This window comes from Micromys minutus (assembly GCF_963924665.1).
Source record: "Micromys minutus genome assembly, chromosome: 10".
Lineage (NCBI taxonomy): Eukaryota > Metazoa > Chordata > Mammalia > Rodentia > Muridae > Micromys > Micromys minutus.
The window spans coordinates 44,762,330-44,784,130 of NC_137979.1; the positions used below are offsets into that span (position 1 = coordinate 44,762,330).

General features: G+C 49.1%; 1 protein-coding gene across 1 annotated transcript in view; it reads right to left on the reverse strand.

Moving 5' to 3' along the window:
* PLXDC1 (plexin domain containing 1) overlaps nucleotides 1–21,801 on the reverse strand; it is a gene marked incomplete at both ends in the record, with an annotated part of 56,719 nt that overhangs the window by 25,032 nt on the left and 9,886 nt on the right. Inside the window, 5 exons of the mRNA XM_080922432.1 lie at nucleotides 3,646–3,745; nucleotides 4,773–4,891; nucleotides 5,732–5,854; nucleotides 6,395–6,464; nucleotides 6,737–6,880. Of these exons, the coding sequence (XP_080778558.1) occupies nucleotides 3,646–3,745; nucleotides 4,773–4,891; nucleotides 5,732–5,854; nucleotides 6,395–6,464; nucleotides 6,737–6,880 (556 nt within the window). The remainder of the gene's footprint in view (nucleotides 1–3,645; nucleotides 3,746–4,772; nucleotides 4,892–5,731; nucleotides 5,855–6,394; nucleotides 6,465–6,736; nucleotides 6,881–21,801) is intronic.

Below are 21,801 nucleotides of genomic sequence, written 5' to 3' on the forward strand. Positions count from 1 at the left end.
GCTTTAGGAAGAATGGTTGCCTTGTGCACAAGTTCAAAGACAGCTCCTTATACATTCAGCCAAGACAGGAGACAGTCCTCCAGGAAAGGTATGAAGATTGTTGGACATCATGACATGATAAAAGGACAGGGACTTTGTGGAAGTGGGTACTTTTGAACAGCCATGCACGTTGGGATCTTAAGGAGTCTTAGGGCCAAACCCCCATGGATTCTGAGGGCAGGGAAGTTAGTCTCCATCATCAACTAAATTAGATTTAGTGTCACCTGGGAGACACGTCTCTAAAGGGCTTTTCCAAAGACGTTTCGATGGAGAAGGGAGAACGGCCTAGGGTGTGAGTGGTGTGGTCTGTGGACTAGAGACCAGGACTGAGTAAAAAGAAAAGAAGAGGACCCCCAGCTGAACACCAGCATTGATTCTCTGTTTCCTGACCAGCACCCCACATTCCCGGGGCCTCAACTGCCTCACCATGTGGACTGTATCCCTCCGACTGTGAGCCAGGACAAGCCAACCTTCCTTAGGCTGCCACTGTCATTTATTTTGTCACAGGAAGAGAAAAGGAGCTGATACAAAGATAACACTATAGGCACGGAGATCGCTCCATTTGCCCTGGGTGACTCTGGGAAGGGAACCTGGGGGACAGAGGTCAGGACAGCACAGAAACTTAATTTGCACTTTATCTTTTGAGTTTTATCCTAGACACACTTAATTGAAAAGAAAGGGAGAGTTATACTTTTGCCTGTAGTACCAGTTACTTGGGAGGCTGAAGAGGGAAGGACCACTGGAGTCTAGTTCAAGGCCAGACAGGAAGCATAGCGAGACTCTATCTTGAAAGAAAGAAGGGAAGAAAGAAAGAAAGAAAGAAAGAAAGAAGAAAGGAAGAAAGAAAGAAAGAAAGAAAGAAGAAAGGAAGGAAGAAGAAAGGAAGGAAGGAAGGAAGAAGGAAGGAAGGAAGGAAGGAAAGATGGAAGGAAGGAAGAAGAAAGAAAGGAAGGAAGGAAGGAAGGAAAAAAGAAAGGAAGGAAGAAGAAAGAGAAAAAGAAAGAAAGAAAGAAAAGAAGGAAGGAAGAAGAAAGAGAAAGGAAGGAAGGAAGGAAGGAAGAAAGAAAGAAGAAAGGAAGAAAGAAAGAAAGAAAGAAAGAAGAAAGGAAGGAAGAAGAAAGGAAGGAAGGAAGGAAGAAGAAAGGAAGGAAGGAAGGAAGAAGGAAGGAAGGAAGGAAGGAAAGATGGAAGGAAGGAAGAAGAAAGAAAGGAAGGAAGGAAGGAAGGAAAAAAGAAAGGAAGGAAGAAGAAAGAGAAAAAGAAAGAAAGAAAAGAAGGAAGGAAGAAGAAAGAGAAAGGAAGGAAGGAAGGAAGGAAGGAAGGAAGAAGAGGGCTGCAGAGATGGCTCAGAGGTTAAGAATACTGACTGCTCTTCTAGAGGTCCTGAGTTCAATTCCCAGTAACCACATGGTAACTCACAACCATCTGTAATGAGATTTGATGCCCTCTGAAGAGTGCTACAGTGTACTCATATTCCATATATATGCCAAAAAAAGGAAGGAACCTATGATAAACTCATAAGAATACCATTACTTTGTATGCTAGCTTAAAAATTAACTTTGACGATCTGAGAGCTGTCTCAACATTTAAGAACCCTGGCTGCTCTTCCAGAGCACCTGGATTTCATTCCCAGTACCCACAGGGCGGCTCACACCCTCAGTCCTGGCACTTAGGAGGCAGAGCCTGGTGGATCTCTGTGAGTTTGAGGCCAACGTGGACTACAGAGCGATTTCTAGGAAGGTCCAGTGCTGTTCTACAAAGAGACCCTGTCTTGAAAAACAACAACATAAAATTTAAAAAGAAGGAAAAACAGGGAGGGATTTGTGAGGGTGAGACTGGGAGGAGGCTGTGACAAGGCTGTAAAGTGAATAAATTAATTCATAAAACAGAAGAAAAACTATATGTAACTTTATGAATGAAGTAAAAGACCAATACTGTAATCTCAGCAGCAGAGCTCTTCCCTGACATGGGCAATGTTGCAGGATCATAATGTGAACCCCAAGACTGTATTATTTATTAAAAATCCTTTTCTTCTAGTTGTGGTGTGGCTCAACCCTTAGCACATACTTTTAATTTCAAACAATGAAGATAAAGTTTGTTTGTAGAAGAAATCACCCATGTTTCAAAGTGTTGTCTAAGTGAATGGCAGACCAAGTGACAAATCAGAGAAAGATTTAACGGAATAGGATACAAGTCTCCTGGGAAGAGAGAGGAAAAGGAAGCTACTTGAGGGGCAGTGCGAGGAGGGGAGAAGTGTGAGAGACAGCACAGTTTTACTGGGAGAATTATATAGAGACAGGTTGCAGAGAGAGAACAATATTGACAAAGGTGAAGACAGAGCAAGCCAGAAAATGAGAAGAAACCACAAAATTAGAACATATTGCCAAGGTCAGGATGAGGCCAAACAGAGCAGTTCAGTCAGGGGCCAAGAGTAAAGCCAGATTGAATTGAATCAGTCAGCTTGGAGAGAAGTTTGAGCCAGAGCAGCTAAGTTTAACCAGCCAGCCAGAGTCCAGAAAGAAGTAGAAAAGGGGGTGGTCTGGTCCAAAGGCTCAGAGGTTAAGAACACTGGCTGTTCTTCCAGAAATCCTGAGTTCAATTCCCAGCAACCACATGGTGGCTCATAACCATCTGTAATGAGATCTGATGCCCTCCTCTGGCCTGCAGGCAGAACACTGTATACATAACAAATAAATCTTTTTGAAAAAAGAAGTAGAAAGGGTGAATGTATTCGGCAGCAATTCTCAGAGGGTGAAAACATTCTAGGCCTAGATAAGATTGTTTGGAGGCCAGAAGCTTCCGGGACTAGGTCTAGGTTAGCAGACAGAGGCAGTAAGCCTTAGAGACAACAATTACGTCAGGGGAATAGCAATACTGCTACAGTATAGGGTCCTGCTTTGATAGCCAATACCACCACCTAAGCATCAGAGAAATGGCAATGGTATCCAACAGGAATGTATAAGAAGAATGTCTTGGAAACACTGTCACCATGACATGTGCCTTGAAAGTCCTTGGCCTTTGACCCGTGGCATGCCAGCACTGGGCTGTCCTCTGTTCTCACACCATTTCCAGAAGTCCTTGGTGTGCTGGTTTATAACTTCCTGAGTTGTAAAGGTGAGTGTAAGAGATATTCTAACACAGGCCCACTGTCCTGATGGGCCAGGTGTCAGACAACAGCTGTGGGAGAGGCACTGAGGTCCCTCAAAGGTCAGCACTACAGGAAGATCCCCTTTCACTTCCCCTCCCCCATATTACAGAGGTCAGATTTGAGACTGGAGGGAACATGGTTTTCCAAAGGAGAAAGTTCACAGCAGGTCTGGGGTAGGGAGCGCTCATGTCTGACACACCCTGGTCACCTGTTAATCCCCTGGGTTGGAGGCCATTTTGTTTGAATTCTGGAAGGCTTACCTGCTGGAGTTCATCTTGGCACAGGATGAACTTTGGAGATTTTGCATGTGCTAAGTACAGGGGCTCCCGACCCCCTTCTTAGCAGCTGGGCCAGAGGCTCTCTCTAGACACAGCTAAGCAAAAATGACCCCCTTTGCCATGACAAGGAAAGCCAGGTGCAAATGGAACTGGGTCAGACACAGGCCTCTGGAGACTCACCTGGCATCTCTGGGGATGAATTGAGAATCATGAAAGCATCAGACAGGCCTGCCTTGACGGGGTGCTGGGCCGAGCTGATGTCCAGGACAGCCATGGGGATCTGCAGCAGGAAGAAGAGGCACCTGCCATCCACCCGGAACCCTCTGTGGTCACCTCAGCTCCACCCCCAGCCATCTGCTCAGAGCTCGAGGACCTGCAACCACGCTCTAGGACTCCGGCGCTTCCTCCGAAAGGATCCTCTAGCTCGCCACAGGCCAGGAGTTGCTCTTGGCTTCTGCCTTTCTTTCCTCTACTGTCTCTTCTCAGCCGTCTCCAAATACTGTGAGTCGAGCCAGTGACTCTCATATCTGTCCAGTTCTCTCGTCTCCCAAGTCCAAGCTGTGTGACTTTCCCAAACCATCTCCCAGCATTCCCTTAAGTCCCCAACAGTCTGCCAGCTAGTTGTTCCCTGTCCCATGCTGTCCCCTGGCCCATCACTCCGGAGAGGCTTCCTTCCATTGCACTGCTTCTCAGCCTTCCTAATGCTGCGACCCTTTAATACAGTTCCTCTTCTGGTGACCCCAACCATAAAATTATTTTTGTTGCTACTTTCATTATTGTAATTTTGCTACTGTTATGAACAAAGGTATCTGTGTTTTCCTCATGCTCTTAGGAAAACCCCTGGGAAAAGGTCATTCAATAGCCCCAAACGGTCTAACCCACAGGTTGACAACCATATGTGCTAGTGCTTTGTATAAACCATGTTCTGTCCTGCCACAGGACCTTGGTACACGCCTTTCTCTCTCCTGGATATACTCATATCTTTGCTTCCGCCACCCCTATTCATCATGCGGTTTTAAAATTCTTTTCCTCTGAAAAGCTTCCCTCTGATGATGTGGAGGTCCCCACAGCAGGCGTTTAGCACCAGAAGCCTTTGTGTCATAGCGGCAAGTCAGTGTCACCTTTGTAATCATCTCTCTTGAGGAGATTTGTACCTGCATAAGCACCAACTCCAGATAAGCCCAGAGCTGTCTGGTCCCCAAGCCCCGCCCACACCAAGCCCCGCCTCCACCAAGCCCCGCCCCACCACTCTACAGCTCCTCTACAAATCTTTGCTGGCTGAGTGAGAGGCTCTAAAACATACTCACCTCTTTGTAGCCAAAGACAATGCGGCCATCTCGGTGAAGGGCCACCTGGAAGGTGAAGCTGCCCTTGTCCTCCCGGCCCTGGAGGTAAACGTGGTCCCACTGAACCACAAACACGGTCCCTGGGGAGAAGAGCAGAGACTTGGCTGAACAAGAAGTCAGTGCAGGGGACCCAGCAGATATGTGGTCAGAAATGGGAGCCATTTGTGAGTCTGAGAAGCAGGAACTAGGCAACTCACGGACACCAGCCTGGTTTCCAAGTCATAGAGACCCTGTGATGGTTTGCATATGCTTGGCCCAGGGAGTGGCAATATTAGAAGATGTGGCCTTGTTGGAGGAAATGTGTTACTCTGGAGATGGGCTTAGAGACACGCCCCCTAGCTGTCTGAGGATGCTCAGTCTGTTCCTGGCTTTCTTTGGATGAAGATGTAGAACTCTTCGCTCCCCTCCTGTACCATGCTTGCCTGGATACTGCCCTGCTCTCACCTTGATAATGGACTGAACCTCTGAACCTGTAAGCCACCCGCAATTAAATGCTGTCATTTATAAGACTTGTCTTGGTCATGGTGTCTGTTCACAGTAATAAAACCCTAACTAAGACAGGCCACAAAAGATCCTGTTTCTGCTCCAGGTCCCCTAATTGTTCATCCCTTACGATATGCACACTTCTTTCTTGCTTCTCCTGACTCCTGGAAACAAAAGGAAAACATCTCCTACGTGAGCAGGTGCTCATGAGCGTGAGAAGGAGAGGAGGTCTCCCAGAAGGCTCTGACATCTTCATCTGGCTTAACAAGGCTAGGCAGCACCCCATTAGTCCCCTTCTTGCAGAAAAGACAGCATAGGGTAGAATGAAAGGTGGCTGCCTGCCCGTGTGATTGTGAACCGAGGGTTCCCAGGATGTGGTTAGACCAGAAACACCCACCGTGGTGCCGGGTGAACTATACTCTGAGATCGGACCTCACCATTATCAAAGTAAGCAACTGTGGAGTTGTCGGAGTAGCCCGGGTTGAAGTTGGCCATCAGCGGTGCCACATACTGAGTAGCTGTGAGCATCCGGTGGAGTTCGTCACCCATGAAGATGAAGCCTAGGGACAGAGAAGTTTGGAGGTGTCATCAGAGATGGTTCACAGGGCTATCTCTAGGGTTCTCCACCACCACTGGCAGGGGCCAGAAAAGAGTCTGATGGCCTCCACCCCTTCCTACCCAGTGGCCTCAGGACTTGGTGAGATAGAAAAATGGCCTAGGTTAGTAAATGCTTGCCTCCTATCTCTGGAGAGGCACAGAGCACAAAGGGTAGGAGAAGGAAGAAATGATATCCAATCTCTCCTATGTAGGAAAGTCAGAAAGGCTCCTCATTAATGGGGACCCAAGTCCTTACTCCCCTGGTCTCAGACACAGAAACCCCAGAAGTACACATGCTGTCTGTTTGGATCCAGAGGAATGAACACGTGCTCAGACTCACACAGGCAGGCACACAGGTCACCTAATTTCAGGGGGACATTCAAGGCATCCCCTGAGTCCCTCCCTAACCCACCTATCCACGCTTTCAGCAAGTCCCTCAAAAGCCTTCCTGAATCAGGCTGAGACCTCCAAGTCCTCCCTCCACCTCATTGGTTTGTCCTTACCTCCGGTTGCTATGGTGATCTGCCGCAGAGGATGCCCATAGAAAGGGAAATCAAAGGACAAGACCACTCTCTGCAGGGACAGGAGAGAGTCCCCATGGGTGGCACTGCCAACCAAACATCGGTCACCCTCCCTGCACCAGACTTGTCTGAACAATGGAAACACAGGCTTATCTAGGGTAGGGGCCCCTTAGATTATAGCTGGGTACCCCACTGAGCTTCCTCTGACTGAACCCAGATCAATTATAAATCTCAGGCCATAATCAAGTGTACTCCCAGACAGCCATCGCTGGCCTAGCCCCAAGCTTCTCAGCCCAGGCTGTTCTGTTAGACCTAGGCACTCACCGAAGCCTGTCGGTGAGAACTTGAGAGGATCCTGTGGACCTTCATGTGGCTCTGGTTGGCCACACTCACATCCACCCACAGATCTCTGGTTCGTTGCTCACCGGGGCCATAGACACGGGACACATAGTAGTTATGGTTGTCCTCCTGTGGGGACAGAGACAGAGCCCAGAGGTGGTGTGAAGATCCAGGCAAGCTGGACATCATCCTCTGCCTCTCCCTTACCCAAACATCCCAATATCCTCCTGGCCCAGAGCACTGAACCTACTGCTATAGGCCTGAGAACTCCTGGACCACCCTTGGAAGCGCTGTCCCAAGCCATTCTTCAACAGGTCTGACCCTAGTCAAATCCACACCTGTTTCTTGCGTGCTCAGTCCTGCCCTGTCCATGACAAGCCAGTGGCTTGTCCTGTGACCCTGAATATTGGGGATCATAACCAAGGCCAAGTTCAGCCTTGGGGACAGGATTGAGAAGCCCCAGATAAAGCCTTTGTTTCAAGGACCATGCCTAGATCACAGAAGACACATAATCTCTGATCTGCCCTAAGAAAAAAGAGAAAAACAACTATAACATCTAGGTCTTAAATGTCTAGGAAGAAGGTAGTCGACAATCTTGGAGAATTGCTAGTCTGTTGGCAGAGGCGGGACACAGGCAATGGAACCCAGACATTTAGAGGCATGAGCAGAGGAGGAAACAGCTGTGCTCTCACTGCGGTCACCAGATGGAGGAGAGACGCAAGGGATTCCTCGGGGGATAATTTTGCATCTCCTTGTGTGGCTGATGCTGATACCACAGCAGGCTGGGTTCTTTCCAGTCTCCCTCAGAGGAGCATCTGGGGCCAACACTTACAGCAGGCCAGGAAAGTGGCTGGCAGAAAGACTGGGAAAGCCAGTGAGCTGTCTCGGCACTTCCTGGAGCTGTCCCAAGAGCACCTCACAGAAGGCAGCATCAGAGAGGTCAAAGGCTCCCAAGACTACCTCAGCTGCGGTGATGCCCTGGGCATCATGGATCATTAATCAGGCTGCAGACACAGCAGATCAAACTATGTTCTTCCTGCTGAGCGGCCAACTGCCCAGCCAGCTCTTGGCCTGAGGCCAGTGGAAGCTGGGACAGAGGCCCTGGCCATTGTATGCCTTCAGAGTGGCAGAGGATGGTTCTGACAAGCATTTCCCATGAGCACATTTTGGAGCCCTAGGGTTAGGGTGGGCTGAGGGGCATGAGTAAAAGAAAATGGGGTGGGGGGGATCTGCTGGGATTTCCTGCTATCACCAGACTGCATTCACATTTCAAATAAAACAGTTTCCTAAAGGCCAGCTCTGGCTGGAGAGACTGCTCACTGTTAACTAACAGTGCTTACCACTCCCGCAGAGGACCAGAGTTCAGTTCCCAGCACCCACATTGCAAGGTTCACAACCACCTGTATCGCCAGCTCTAAGGCATCTGGTCTCTGTGGGCATGCACATACACATAAATAAAAAGAAAATAATCTTAAAAAATTAAAAGTTTAAAATTTTTTAAAAAGGAAATCAAGCCCCCCACACCCTTGTTGGTTTTTATTTTGTTTTCGAGACAGGGTTTCTCTTAGCCCTGGCTGGCTTCTGTAGACCAGACTGACCTCAAACTCACAGAGATCCTGTCTCTGCCTCCAAGGGCTGGGATTAAAGGTGTGCACTACCACTGCACCAGTTGATTTTTAACACAGGGTCTCCATCAAGAAGCTCAGGTTGGCCTAGAACTTGCTATGTAGCTAAGGCTGGCCTTAAACTCCCAACACTCCTGCTTCTACCTCTCAAGTGCTTAGGATTTCAGGCATGTGCAACCAGGCTGCCTCGGATGGCTGCTTCTGCTTCAACCTGAGCCCCTGACACACAGGAACAAGCGAGTCACCTCTGTCCCTGTGGACCAAGGCTCTCCCTCACCTGGTCAGTGCTCAAAAAGTGTGTGGGAGTCAGGTGGAACATGCTTGTAGCCCCAGGAACTTGGAAGGCTAAGACAGGAGGCTCAAGAGTTCAAGGCCAGCCAGAGCTATATGGAGTCTGGGTCAGCCCGGGTAACCTTTTGAGACCCTGCCTCAAAATAAGAAGAGTAAAAGAAATAAACACAAAGCAAGTGAAACCCAGCTTGGGACACAGCTCAGTGGGAGAATATATGCAAGGCACAGGGTTTGGTGCCAAGGAGAGCAACAGAAGAAATTTCAACAAACTGCATTTGAGGCACAATGTGCCCTTTTTTATTGATTGATTGATTGATTATATATAAGTACACTGTAGCTGTCTCCAAACGCCATCAGAAGAGGACATCACAGATGGTTGTGAGCCACCATGTGGTTGCTAGGAATTGAACTCAGGACCTCTGGAAGAGCAGCCAGTGCTCCTAACCGCTGAGCCATCTTTCCAGCCCATAATGTGGGCCCTTATGATTTAGAGACTAGTGACGAATGGGGTCCCTGCAGTGGGTTGAGAATTTGAAAATAAACCTGTCTCTTCAAATCTCAGGCTAAAGGCCTGGCTGGCACTTAGGGGAGGAGCAGGAAGGACATTCAGATCCTTGGGCATCTGCGGTGGCTTTAAGCTCAGCCTTCCTAAAGGTATGTCCAGTCCCATTCTCCAGTACCTACAAAGGTGCCCTTCCTGCAAAGCAGAGTCTCTACAGGCAAGAGTCAAGGTCTCCCTGGATTAGAGAAGCTTGATTCAATGGCTGCCATCTTGGTTGCTGTTGTTTTAGACAGGGTTCCTCTGTGTGGCCCTGGCTATCCTGGAACTAGCGCTGTAAACCAGACTGGCCTTGAATTCAGATCCACCTGCCTGTTGGGATTAAAGGCTTGGCCACCACAGTCCAGCTGCTGTCTTTATCACTTGAGGGCAAGAGCCAGACAGAGAAAATGAGACCCAGGAAGTCATGTGATCATGGAAGCAGAGACTGGACTGAAGTCCTTAGGCCAAGGAGGGCCAGGGATGCCCAGGAGTCATTAGGAGCTAAGAGGCTGACCGGAAAGGCTCTTCCCAGTGTCTCCAGGAGGGTGGCTTCAGACTCTAGGCCTGAGAGAGACTAAATGTTTTCTTATGGCAGAAAGTGAATTCAGGTACCCTCAGCTCTGTGCTGTGGTGGTTCTGTGGGGACAACCTGGAGATGTCTGCCTCTTTCCCTGTCACTCCCATGCTTAGGACACCCTGGTGCCCAGCTAGAGAGAATGAATGTTGGGACTCTTACCACAAGGTACAAGGCTCTGTGGTCCAGAATCGAGCGTTGTCTAGCCAACGTGCATTCCGAATTCCTCTTCACTAATGGAGCATTGAGTAAGCAATATAACCAGCAAACAAAAGCAAGATGGAAAAGAAACAACTGGCTATTGGGGTTCTAATGGGGTCTTTGGGGGGGAAAGTTCAATTAAACTGCTGTCCCTATTAACTTTTTTCTTATCCTTATCCTGTCTGGCAAGCAGACCTAATAGCTAGGGCTCCATAAACCACATTGTAAGCTTAAGGGCAAGTACCACATCATAAGAACGGGGGAGCACAGCCCTGGATGGGGTCTAGGTGTTTATGACATGTTGGAAGGATGCCTCTTCAGTCTGTGATGCCTGTCACCTAAACAAACCCTTCCAGATGGCAGTGGTCTGATCCCCCGTCCCACCCCCTCTGCTGCTCTCTCGTTTCTCTCCCTGTTTACTGGGTTTCTGTCTGTTGGGCTTCTTCTCTCTGCTCTGGAAATCATCAACATTTGTCTGTCTCAGGGCCTTGGTGTCTCCTGTCCTTAAAATGTGTTTCCCTATGATCCATTCAAAAGATGGCTCCTCAACCAGACCTGGTACAAATGCCTAGAATCCCAGAACTATGGCCATCCTCAACCACAAGTAAGTATGAGGCTAGCCTGGGCTGTATGTTGACTACTCAGTAAGGGGTCACTCCTTTAAGAGGCTATCCCACACTCTGAGTCTCTCCCTCAGAGATATCTTATTTGGCTTCTCCAAGTTTTCATTCATTAAGATTTATTTGCTTCTGAAATGAAGAGCTGGCTCAGCTGTTAAAGACTAGGCTCACAACAGAACATGTAAGATTTACTTCCTTCCTGCATGTGTTTTTCTTGCATACATGTCTGTGTGCCAGGTGTGTGCACGATATCTGAAGAGGTCAGGAGAGGACAGCAGATCTCCTGGAACTGGAGTTACAGACTATTGTGAGCCACGATGTGGGTGCTGAGAATTGAACCTGGGACCTCCGAAAGAGCAGGCAGTGCTCTTAACCTCTGAGCCATCTCTTCAGCCTCCTTTACTGACTTTTATACCTATAGAATATGAGCTCTCTCAGGTCAGAGGCTGCATTCACTTAGGGTGCTCTGGCCCAGAGCAGGTTTTGGGGAGCAGGACCCAGGACACAGTTTGAGGTCTGCACAAGCTTTGTCTGTTTTACAGGTTCTGTCACTGCCTCTAGACACAGATCATGTTACCATGCAGGTATGACACAGGAGAAAACAGGGTTGCAAGTACTCATGGGAGTCCCTTGAGCCCCACCCCTTCCCAGGAACCTGAGCAGCCATGTTGAGGATGGTTCATGGTGGCTGAGAGGAGGCAGATTCAGTCAGCCTGCTTCTCAGGACTCACAAAGCAAGAGTGTCCCCAAACTTGGGAGAGAAGCTGCCACACTCTGACATACAAACAGATGCCAACAGATCTCTTGTTACCTCCTTTAGAGAGAGTAGGGACTCTGGGAATGTGACTGGCTAGCCCATTGCTCTGAGTTCACCATGGGGTAACATGTTGCAGGATCGACAGCCTATGATAGCATTTTCCACAGCTGGGTGACAGCCAGGTCCACAGGCCTGTGACAGCCAGGTGACAGCCAGGTCCACAGGCCTGTGATAGCCCAACTCCCAGCTGCAGCATTGAGGGAGGTATGTGGGCTCATTCTTGGAGTCCCCTAGGGGACCTCCAGTGACATCTTTGAGGTGGCAAAAGATTGCATTCGTTCAGATCAAGGGCATTTAAGGAGCTGTCACCTGTAACTCTGTCCCTGTTCCTTCCAGTTGCTAATATCACAGCAGGCTGGGTAAGTATAGTTCAGGTTCTGCTCCAGGTGAGAGGGGCTATCTCTGACTGATGATCACCTTCTTGTTAGCAGGTCCTGAAGCATACAGGCCTTCAGAACATAGACACAGAGGGGTACACATACATGTACCTCACATGCACCCACACTCCAGGTCACACGCACACATGCAAGCACATGTATACATGCACATATAGGCATAGACACACCTGTACATGTATGGAAACATACACGGCCACAAAGACACATGTGCACACACACGTGTACACGTGCATACATGTATACACACATCCATGCAAACGAGGCACAGGTGTACACACAAATACACAAAGTTGAAAATACACCACACACATACATATTTGAATATAGGTGTGCACAAGAATGTGTGTTCCTACACACTAATGCACATTATACAAGTGTACACATACAGAACACACATGCATGAATGCACATTCACATACAGATAAATGTGCCCAAATACAAAGTCACATACGTAAGTGCAAACATTTGCATTCAGGTACACAAGCTAACACAGGTGTTTGCACTCGTGTGTAAAAAATGCACATGCACTGACACACATCTACACATGTGTATGCACACATCTATGCACACTCTGGTACTTATGTGCACAAGTATACACATAAGAAGAGACAGGGTCTCTCTATCCAGCTCAGGCTGATCTTGTGAGCCTTGTGCCTCAGCCTCTATGTGCTGGAATTACTGGTATATACCACCACAGTGGGCTTCGTATAAAAGCTGCAGGGTCCTGTCCTGGTTTCCTTGGTGATAGCTCCCCAGAGCCTCACTTCTCCAGAGTGTAGTAAATCCCCACCTTCAAAACCACCCTGTGGGGACTGAGTTTCAACACTAGTACCCTCTAGACGTAAATCATAATTTCAACCACAGCGACTTCTCAGGCTTCGGTTTTCTCTGAGAGCAGGAAGGACCTTGGGGATCACAGGCCAGGCAGAGTTCTCAGACCCTAGCACCCACCAGCACAGTGGCTTGCCAGAGATGATTACACCAGATGGCCCCACCATAGTCACCCTCAGTCCCACACAGACCCCTACCCGCCCCTTCTCCTAGCATAGGTGACTCTTACAGAACATCCCAGCCAGTAGCTATACCTATTCAGAGTACTGGCTACAGAGTACAGGGTACAGGGTACTGGCTACAGAGTACACAGTACTGGCTACAGAGTACAGGGTACAGGGTACTGGCTACAGGGTACACAGTACTAGCTACAGAGTACAGGGTACAGGGTACTGGCTACAGAGTACACAGTACTGGCTACAGAGTACAGGGTACAGGGTACTGGCTACAGAGTACACAGTACTGGCTACAGAGTACAGGGTACAGGGTACTGGCTACAGAGTACACAGTACTGGCTACAGAGTACAGGGTACAGGGTACTGGCTACAGAGTACACAGTACTAGCTACAGAGTACAGGGTACAGGGTACAGTAGGTGGTTAGGGAACAGGATAAAGCTCAGTGAGAGGAGGTGAAATGGACCACGTCAAGGTGAGGCTGGGAGCCAGGAGGGAGAAGAGGGGAAGGCGGTATTTGTGGTGCTGGCACGGCACCAAGCTGGTGTTCCACAGACATTGAGGCCAGCCATTCTAGAGACCTGTTTTCTCTCTCTCTCTCTCTCTCTCTCTCTCTCTTTTTTTTTTTTTTTTTTTGACAGGGTTTCTCTATATACCTTGACTATCCTGGAACTCCAGCGGCCTCTGCCTCCTGGGTGCTGGTACTAAAGATGTGCACCACAGTACCTGAACCTCCATTTTTTTTTTCTTTAAAGATGTATTTATTTTATATATGTGAGTACGCTATAGCTGTCTTCAGACACACCAGAAGAGGGCATCAGATCCCATTACAGATGGTTGTGAGCCATCAGTGTTCTTAACCACTGAGCCATCTCTCTAGCTCCGAACTTCCATTTTCTAAGTAGTGAAACTGAGGACTCAGATCACAAACCTACCTGGAGCCAAGGCAGTGATTTGGCTTCACGTGGGTATGTGATCTGTGCTCTGTCTACTGTCCCTCAGGTCTTTTGGCAGCCGTCTTATGAAAAGGTGACCTGGGACACATCTCCGTTAAGAATTAAAATCTCTCGCAGCACCAGGTGCTGTGGTGCACATCTGGAATCCCAGCTCTTCTGGAGGCTGAGGTGGGAGGACCATGTCTGAGCCACAACCAACAAAGCAAAACTCAAAAAGACAGTATCAAATGTCTCTCACACTGGGGACAGCCATGGGTCCTTTATGGAGGACAGATGGGTTCAGGGACAAAGTCCCTTCCATCTCACCACCTGTACCTGAAAGGTGTGGCACAGTTGGACAATCTCAAAGTCAGTGTTCCCAAGCCATGGTGCAGAAGAGCAAGGATGTCTTCTTGTCACTAAAAGCTATCGGTGGAGAGACAACTTCTTCCTCAGAGGATCCTTGTCCGTGGAACACATTTCCACAGCGAGGCCTCCCTGTACGAAGGCTGGCACATGGTTCCCGAGTCTCTTCTCTAAGAAAGTGATGCTTTCAGGAGTGAGGAAAGGCCTGTGAGCAAGTGGCTGGGGGTCTAGCAACAGGACAGGGGTCGGGGAGGACAGACACACAGAGGTCTTATGTCATCAAGGTGTCCTCACACTGGGACCACCCAAGCACTGAAGAGAGTTGCCCATGGCCACTGAGGCAGGACACCTTGCTTGGGCTCAGAAAGATCACTTGTCCTCAAGGTCATTCAGGAAGCTTGGAAGGCAGGACCTGGCTTCAGTTTGGCTGAGCCACCTGAGGGGTCCAGGCCTCAAGAGGAAGCAAGGCAAACAGACCCTGGTGATTTGGTGACACAATTGATCAGGACCTGCTCTATTGTCCTCCTCATTGTTTGTTTGTTTGCTTTTTTTCTTTTTAAGATTTATTTATTTATGTGAGTATACTGTAGCTAGCTATCTTCAGACACACCAGAAGGTATCTGATTCCATTGGCATCGTTCCAATGGCATCGGATTCCATTACAGATGTTTGTGAGCCACCATGTGGTTGCTGGGATTTGAACTCAGGACCTCTGGAAGAGCAGCCAGTGCTCTTAACCACTGAGCCATCTCTCCAGCCCTCATCATTGGTTTTAAGCCTGGTTATCTTGTAGATACAAGATGGCTGACTTGTATCCTGGTGTGTGGATTACAAGATCTTCTCCTTTACCACTGAGGGGCCATACATACCTCAGGATGGCTGGGCCTGGGCAGCCTGCTCCCCTTTGCAAGTCTTGCTCTGTGTGTGTGTGTGTGTGTGTGTGTGTGTGTGTGTGTGTATCATGCCCTGCTGCCGATGTGTTTTAGGGTTCCCTGACCTCATCCAAGAATGCCTGCCCCATCTCAGGTCATAACTGCCATGTTCTGCAACCTGGTGCTTCCTGTGCTTCCTCAGCCACACTGATTAGAAGTCCGTGGTCACGTGATTCAACACCTCCCTTCCTAGAGGAAGCCTGTTCTGCGGCTCAAGACAGGTTCTGCCTCCCAAGCTTCCTGATCCTTCTGGACAAACAGAGGATTAAATCGAATGGATGAGGAGCTGGAGAGCTGCGCTGAGGCCGCCTCCTCACGCAGTCCACAGACGGGAGACAGCCCTCTGCTTCCGGCTCCAGCACACATTTATGAGGAACAGCGTGAGACAGGAACTGAGTGACAGAGAAAGCAGTTCTGACTCCCCACAGTTGTCTAATGACCTTCCCTGTGACATTGCTAAGGTGACTGCTAGGAACTGAAGGGAACTTACATGGATGGAACAGTCTTCCCTGTGGGCTGACCAGAAGAAGGACTTCCAGGAGGACCCCCGGCAGCTCTCCATTAAACAGCACAAATCCGAGTTCCATATCTTGGAATGAACCTCAGGGACACTTCCCAGTTGCCCCTGTAGGCCCCTTATTGTATTGCCATGAGCCCCAGCAGTCTTGATGGAGGATGTCACTATGGTAGAGACAGATGAGTCTCCCAGCAACCACTGTCCCCACCTTACTTCAGCAGCGGATGTTCTACTTGAGCTAGTCACAGGCCCCTAGCCTGACTGCACCTCCCCCAGTCCTCCTAGCCGGGGATAGCTACACAGCTATGTACCAACGGGGAGATCAGCGGAAGTCTTTGCCCTCCCCACAACCTGAATGGGATGCAGATGTGATGGCTGGAACGGAAACAGCTGCCTTAGATTACAAAAACTGGAGGGCAGGGTGGCAGAGCACAGAGCAACAAGACAGAGGGACGCTCCCCGCACCACGGAGACTCCCTAATAGCGCTTGCCCGTGACACTGTCTGTGCTGAGATTTACTTTGTGTCTTAAGGCCCAGTTACTGAGGCATTTGCTATGAGAACTGAATGTGTGTTCCAGTTCATACGAAACGCAGGGCATGGTGATGTGTGATCCCAGTGCACGGGAAGTAAAGGCAGAAGAATCAGGAACTGAAGGCTAGCCTGGGCTACATTGCAAATTTGAGGCCAGCTTGGGTTGTATGAGATACTATCTCAAAGAAAGAAAGAAAGAAAGACAGAAAGATGGAGGGAGGGAGGGAGAGAGAGAGAGAGAGAGAGAGGAGAAAGGAAGGGGAGAGAGAAATGGGGATGTTGTGGGGCAGGGAAGCAAGCCCTAGTTGGTCTCCCTGACCAGTTAACACAGTACTCCGTATTGCGTGCGTTCCTCTGGATGCACAGGGCAAGGAGCTCACACCACCCACAGGCCATCACTACATACAGTCTGCTCTTAGTTCCCTGGAGGGTGGTCCCTTGGTGCTGGGACTGGAGGCAGTATTGGTTTGACTTTACAAAGAGGATTGGTCAGTGTAATGAAGGAGGCTGTAAGGGTGACATGCACACCTAACCCTGATCCATGATCTTCCGGATTCACAGGCAGCAACAGGAGTTCAGGCTTTTTTTCCTTCCTTGGCAGCTCCGCACCTACAATGCATTACAATGAAGCTGCTCTGTGCCTTCTGCTTCTGGTACCTTCTCCAGCACCCTATCCCAGAGCAGCCTGCAGGACACCTCCAGGAATTCTTAGGGTTCTGTGGGGGCATCATTTGAAAACGACTGTTCCAGGATGAAGTGTGTGGTCTTAGGTGTCAGCCCGATCCAGGTTCAAAACCCAAACATGATGATGTTTGGCGCCAAGCATCACCTCCCCTCTGGTTACAGTGCCTTCTTCAGCAGCCTCAGATGCCGCAGTCTTGAAAGGCTTCCAAGGCTTCACCCGAGCAGGACAACGCAAGCTCACAGCCGGTGCCCACAGCAGGTGTCTGGGAAGTGTGAGTTTTTATGATTTTGTTGTACCTTTCCACGAAATGTTTTGACAGCAGAGGCTATCTCCTCAAACCTTCCCCCTCTATCCTATTATCTGCACGGCAAGGGCTCTTCTCTCTCCAGTGTCTCTCGTGCCCCCTCCTGCACCAGGGACTTCGCTCAGACAGCAGGACTGTATTTACCTTGGCTGAGCTCTCACAATCAGTCCATCACCTGCCATCCAGCTGGCAGGCAGGCGTGCCGGGCGAGCAACCAGAGGCACCTGCAGAGTTGACAGGAGAGCTTGGCTGGCCAAGCTTGTCAGGATAGCATTTAGGCAGCTGGGGCCACCGGGGAAAGTGCCGCTGAGAGGGTCTCCCAACCACCCTAGTCAATGAGGGTTTAAAAAAATACCAGAATGTGTTTTAGATCCTGGCTATTCAAAACCTTCCTGGAACAGCAGCAGCAAAGTCACTTAGGAGCCTGTTAGAAGTGCAGAGTTCTACTGAGCATGTTGGTACACACCCTTAGTCCCATTGCTTGGGAGGCAGAAGCAGTCAGAGCTCTGAGTTCAAGGTTAGCCTGGACTACAAAGTAAGTTCCGTGATAGCCAGAGCTTCAGGAGGCCAAGATAGATAGATCTCTGTGAGTTCAAGGAAGTCTAGGCTACATATTACGTTTCATTCCTGCCAAGACTACACAGTGAGACCGTGTCTCAAAAAAAAAAAAAAAAAAAAAAAGCCACGTACAGAGGGCTCTTTGTGATCTTAGTACTTGGGAAGCTGAGACAGGAGGGTTGCTACCAGTTCAAGGCCAGCCTTAGCTACAGAGTGAGCTCCAGGACAGCCAGAGCTAAAGAGGGAAACTCTTAAATTAGCTAGAAGAAAAGTGGGACAAGCAGAGAATGCAGCGTCCTGGGTTAACCCCAGACCTACAGAATCAGAGTCTGCAGATGCGTAAGACGGCTCAGTGGGTAAGGGTACTGAGCCTGGGATGGGCGATCTATCCCCAGAACCCACATAGTAAAGGAGAAATCCAATTCCTGAAAGCACATTTGTGACCCTCGTAGATTTGTGATGGCATTTCCCTCTCACCTCAGCTGTGCACAAAGTAAGAAACTCTGGGCCAAAATGTACCACTGATGGGACCTTTCAGAATGGTGCACCCTGTTTTCTCTCTTCTGCAAACAACTCATTCTGAGTTAAAAAAAATCTTTTTATTTATTTATACATACATACATATATATATATATATATATGATGGCTGGAAGGTGGTGGCACACACCTTTAACCCTAAGGCTATAGAGGTAGGGACAGCCTGGTCTACAGAGCAAGTTCCAGAACAGCCAGGACTACACAGAGAAACCCTCTCAAAACAAAACAAATAAACAAAACCCCATTTATCTCTTTAGTGCCGTGGCAGGTGCTACGAGGTCAGGGGACAATTTCAGGAATCGGATCATTTCACTATGTGGGCCCTGGGGACTGAACTCAGGTCATCAGGCTAGCCAGAGAGTCTTAGGCTTTCTGTTGCTGTGTGAAGCACCACAGCCAAAAACCTGAGGGAGGGCAGGCAGGGTTGACTTCATCTTATACTTGCAAGTAACAACCCAGCAATAGGGAAGTCAGGGCAGAAACTCAAACAGGGCAGGAACCTGGAGGCAGGAATTGCGGCAGAGGCCATGGATGGGAGCTTCTTACAGGCTCGCTCCCCATAGCGTGCTCAGCTTGCTCTCTTATAGAACTGGGCACCAGCTGCCCAAGGTTGGCACAGCCCTCCCACATCAACTATTAATCAAGATAATACCCCACAGACGTACCTAGTGGCCAGTCTTATCCAGGCATTTTCTCAGTTAAGACAGCTCGTTCTAGATACACCCAGGTCTGCATCACATTGACAAAAGCCACGGAGCACAGTTCTTCACCTGCTGAGCCATCTCAGCTTCTCTTTCCCTGACGCATCATGATGCTAAGTGAGACCTTTGCAGATGGGCCTCAAATCTTGGCCTTCCAGGCCTGTCAGCTAAGTAAACCTTTGATGTTTGTTTGTTTGTTTTAAATTTGAGGTCTCAGCTCTAGTACCAGCATACACAGCACATGCTCAGAATCCCAGCACTGGGAGAGAGGACAGGAGAGGATCCCTGGGGCTCCACGGCCAGACCGCCTAGCTTAATTCAATGAAAGCCTGTCTCAAAAACCAAATAACAAACGAGCCCAGGTGACAGCTCCGAAGAAATGACAAATTAAATATAACAGGTTTTAATAGTGAACGCAGTATTCCAAGCCAACCACTTATAAAAGCTTCATGGTGGTCCATACAGGAAAAAAAAAAAACCTCCTTTTGTTTTTGAGACAGGGTCTCTGTATATGCCTAGGCTGACCTACAGCTCCCAGCAATCCTCCTGGCTCAGACTCCCAAGGATTGGGATTCCAAGTGTGAACCACCGCACCCTACTATTTTCTTTTTACTGTCCATTTGTTGGTTCCGTGTTTTGCACTCTCCTAAACACCAGTGTGGTGACCTCACTGCAGCATTCTCCATACTCTGGGCTGTGTATGACTATGGGCTACATAGGTCCAGCCTTGGCTACAGAATGAGTCTCTGACTCAGCAAGCAAGCAAGCAAGGCGTTGGGGGAGAGGGGCTGTGGATAAGAGTGCTTGCTACAAAAGCAAGATGATCTAAGTTCAAGTTTCCAACCAATCACGCAAAAGCAGGACATGGCCACGCATGCTGGCTACCCGTGCTGAGAAACAGAGATAGCTGGATCTTGCTAGCCTAGCCCAACGACCAGCTTAGTGAGGGGCCTTGCCTCAAAGGTGGGTAATCGGCTAAATGTTGCTCAGGGCAGAACTGGTGTGAAATGGACAGTCTCTGGAGACACAGGCAGCCCCTCACACAAGGCGCTGGTGAGTAAGCACCAGGACACTGGACAGAGGCCCTTAGAGGCCCCTGAGCCCACCCTGGGATTGGGTCTTCTCTCTAACACCACTGGAGACCTGGGGGTGGGGAGCCCCTCCTTCCTTTGCTCTCTCAGAGGAGTATCTAACAGGGACAGGCAGGGATCACAAGTGACAGACAGCCTGTCTCTGAAGTGCCAGAGGGAGACAAGCAATAGGAGTGTATACACATGCCGCAGTGTGGGCGCCGAGAGACATGGGGCAAAAACTGAGAGCGCTCCTTAGGCTTTTCACAGTGCTGTAGCTGTCAGGAAACAGCCACATCTAGAGCTTTCTCTGTACAGGAAGTACCCCAAGTCTCCCTCCATGTTGCTAGGAGTTAGGATTCAAGCTTCTTCACTGTCCCATCTACAGTCTCCTAACACCCCCACCCCCAGTTCCAGAGAGCCACCTGAAAGGGACTGAAAGCCACAAGACAGCCAGCAAGATTCCCAGAGCCCTGGCTCTGCTCCCAAGCTGTCATGGGTTTCCATTAGCAGCTGCTTTCCCGCCTCCATCCTTGGCAGAGGCTCCCTGTTCCTGACTCACCCCAGCCCACAGCTGGGAGGAGCCTTTCCTTCAGGCACTGCGGTTGAGTCAGGGACCCACTGTAGCCTTAAGACCCTGGACTTGTTTGTGTCCAGACAGGTGTCACTCCAGCCCACTAAGGATGGGAGACTTTCCTGATGTGGTATCTGAAGTCCCTTCCAGATAGACTTCTTCTTAAGCCTGCATCCTCCAATGTCACCTCTGAATCTGGGGACAACACAGAGGACTCTTCTCCCAGCTGGCCTTGTTCCATAGTGTGGCCTCTTTTTAAAATTAACTAATTGTCTACTTTTTGTTTATTTAAGACAGGGTTTCTCTGTGTAGCTCTGGCTATCCTGGAACTTGCTCCATAAACCAGGCTGGCCTCAAACTCAGAAATCTACCTGCTTCTGCCTCCCAAATCCTGGAGTAAAAGTGTGGCCACTGCACCCAGCTGCAGTGTAGTCACTTGGTGCAGGGCTGTCATGGGGGTCAAGAGGCTTCCCGATGGTCGAAGTCTTCTGCCATGTAGTGCCACAACGGTACCTCAAAAGCCTGGCATTCTGGCTGTTATCACTTTTATTTCGGGAAACTGAGGACAAGATCTACAACTTACTGGATAGCTGAAACTGGCTTTGAACTGGTAGCAATCCTCCTGCCACTTCCTCCTAAGTGTTGAGACGAGCTTTCATTAGGTTGCCCAGGCAGCTGAGAAATCACTCTGTAGCCCACTTAGGCTTTGAGTTTCCCACCTCAGTCTTCTGAGGAACTGGGCCAGCCCTGGCCACCATTATAAAACCGCTTGGAGAGACTGGGGGGATGGCTCAGAGGTTAAGAGCACATAGTGTTCTTCCAGAGAACCTGGTGGGGTTCCTATATGTCCACCCATTGGCTCTTACCTGTAACTCCAGTCCCAGGGTATCTGACACCCCTTCTGGCCTCTAAGGGCCCTTGTACATGTGTGGCATATACTTACAGAGACACACTTTCATACACATAAATACACAATAAAGTAAAACAAAGCTCTTTTGAAGACCTCAAAAATCACCTGGACAGGGCATGAGAGATTGCTCAGTGGTAAAGAGCAATGGCTGCTCTTCCAGAGGTCCTGAGTTCAAATCCCAGCAACCACATGGTGGCTCACAACCATCTGTAATGGGGATTCAATGCCCTCTTCTGGTGTGTCTGAAGACAGCTACAGTGTACTCATAAATATAAAATAAATAAGTAAATAAGTCTTTTAAAATCACCCAGACATCTTAGATCTAAGAATCGTTTACACCCAGACACTATGTAGG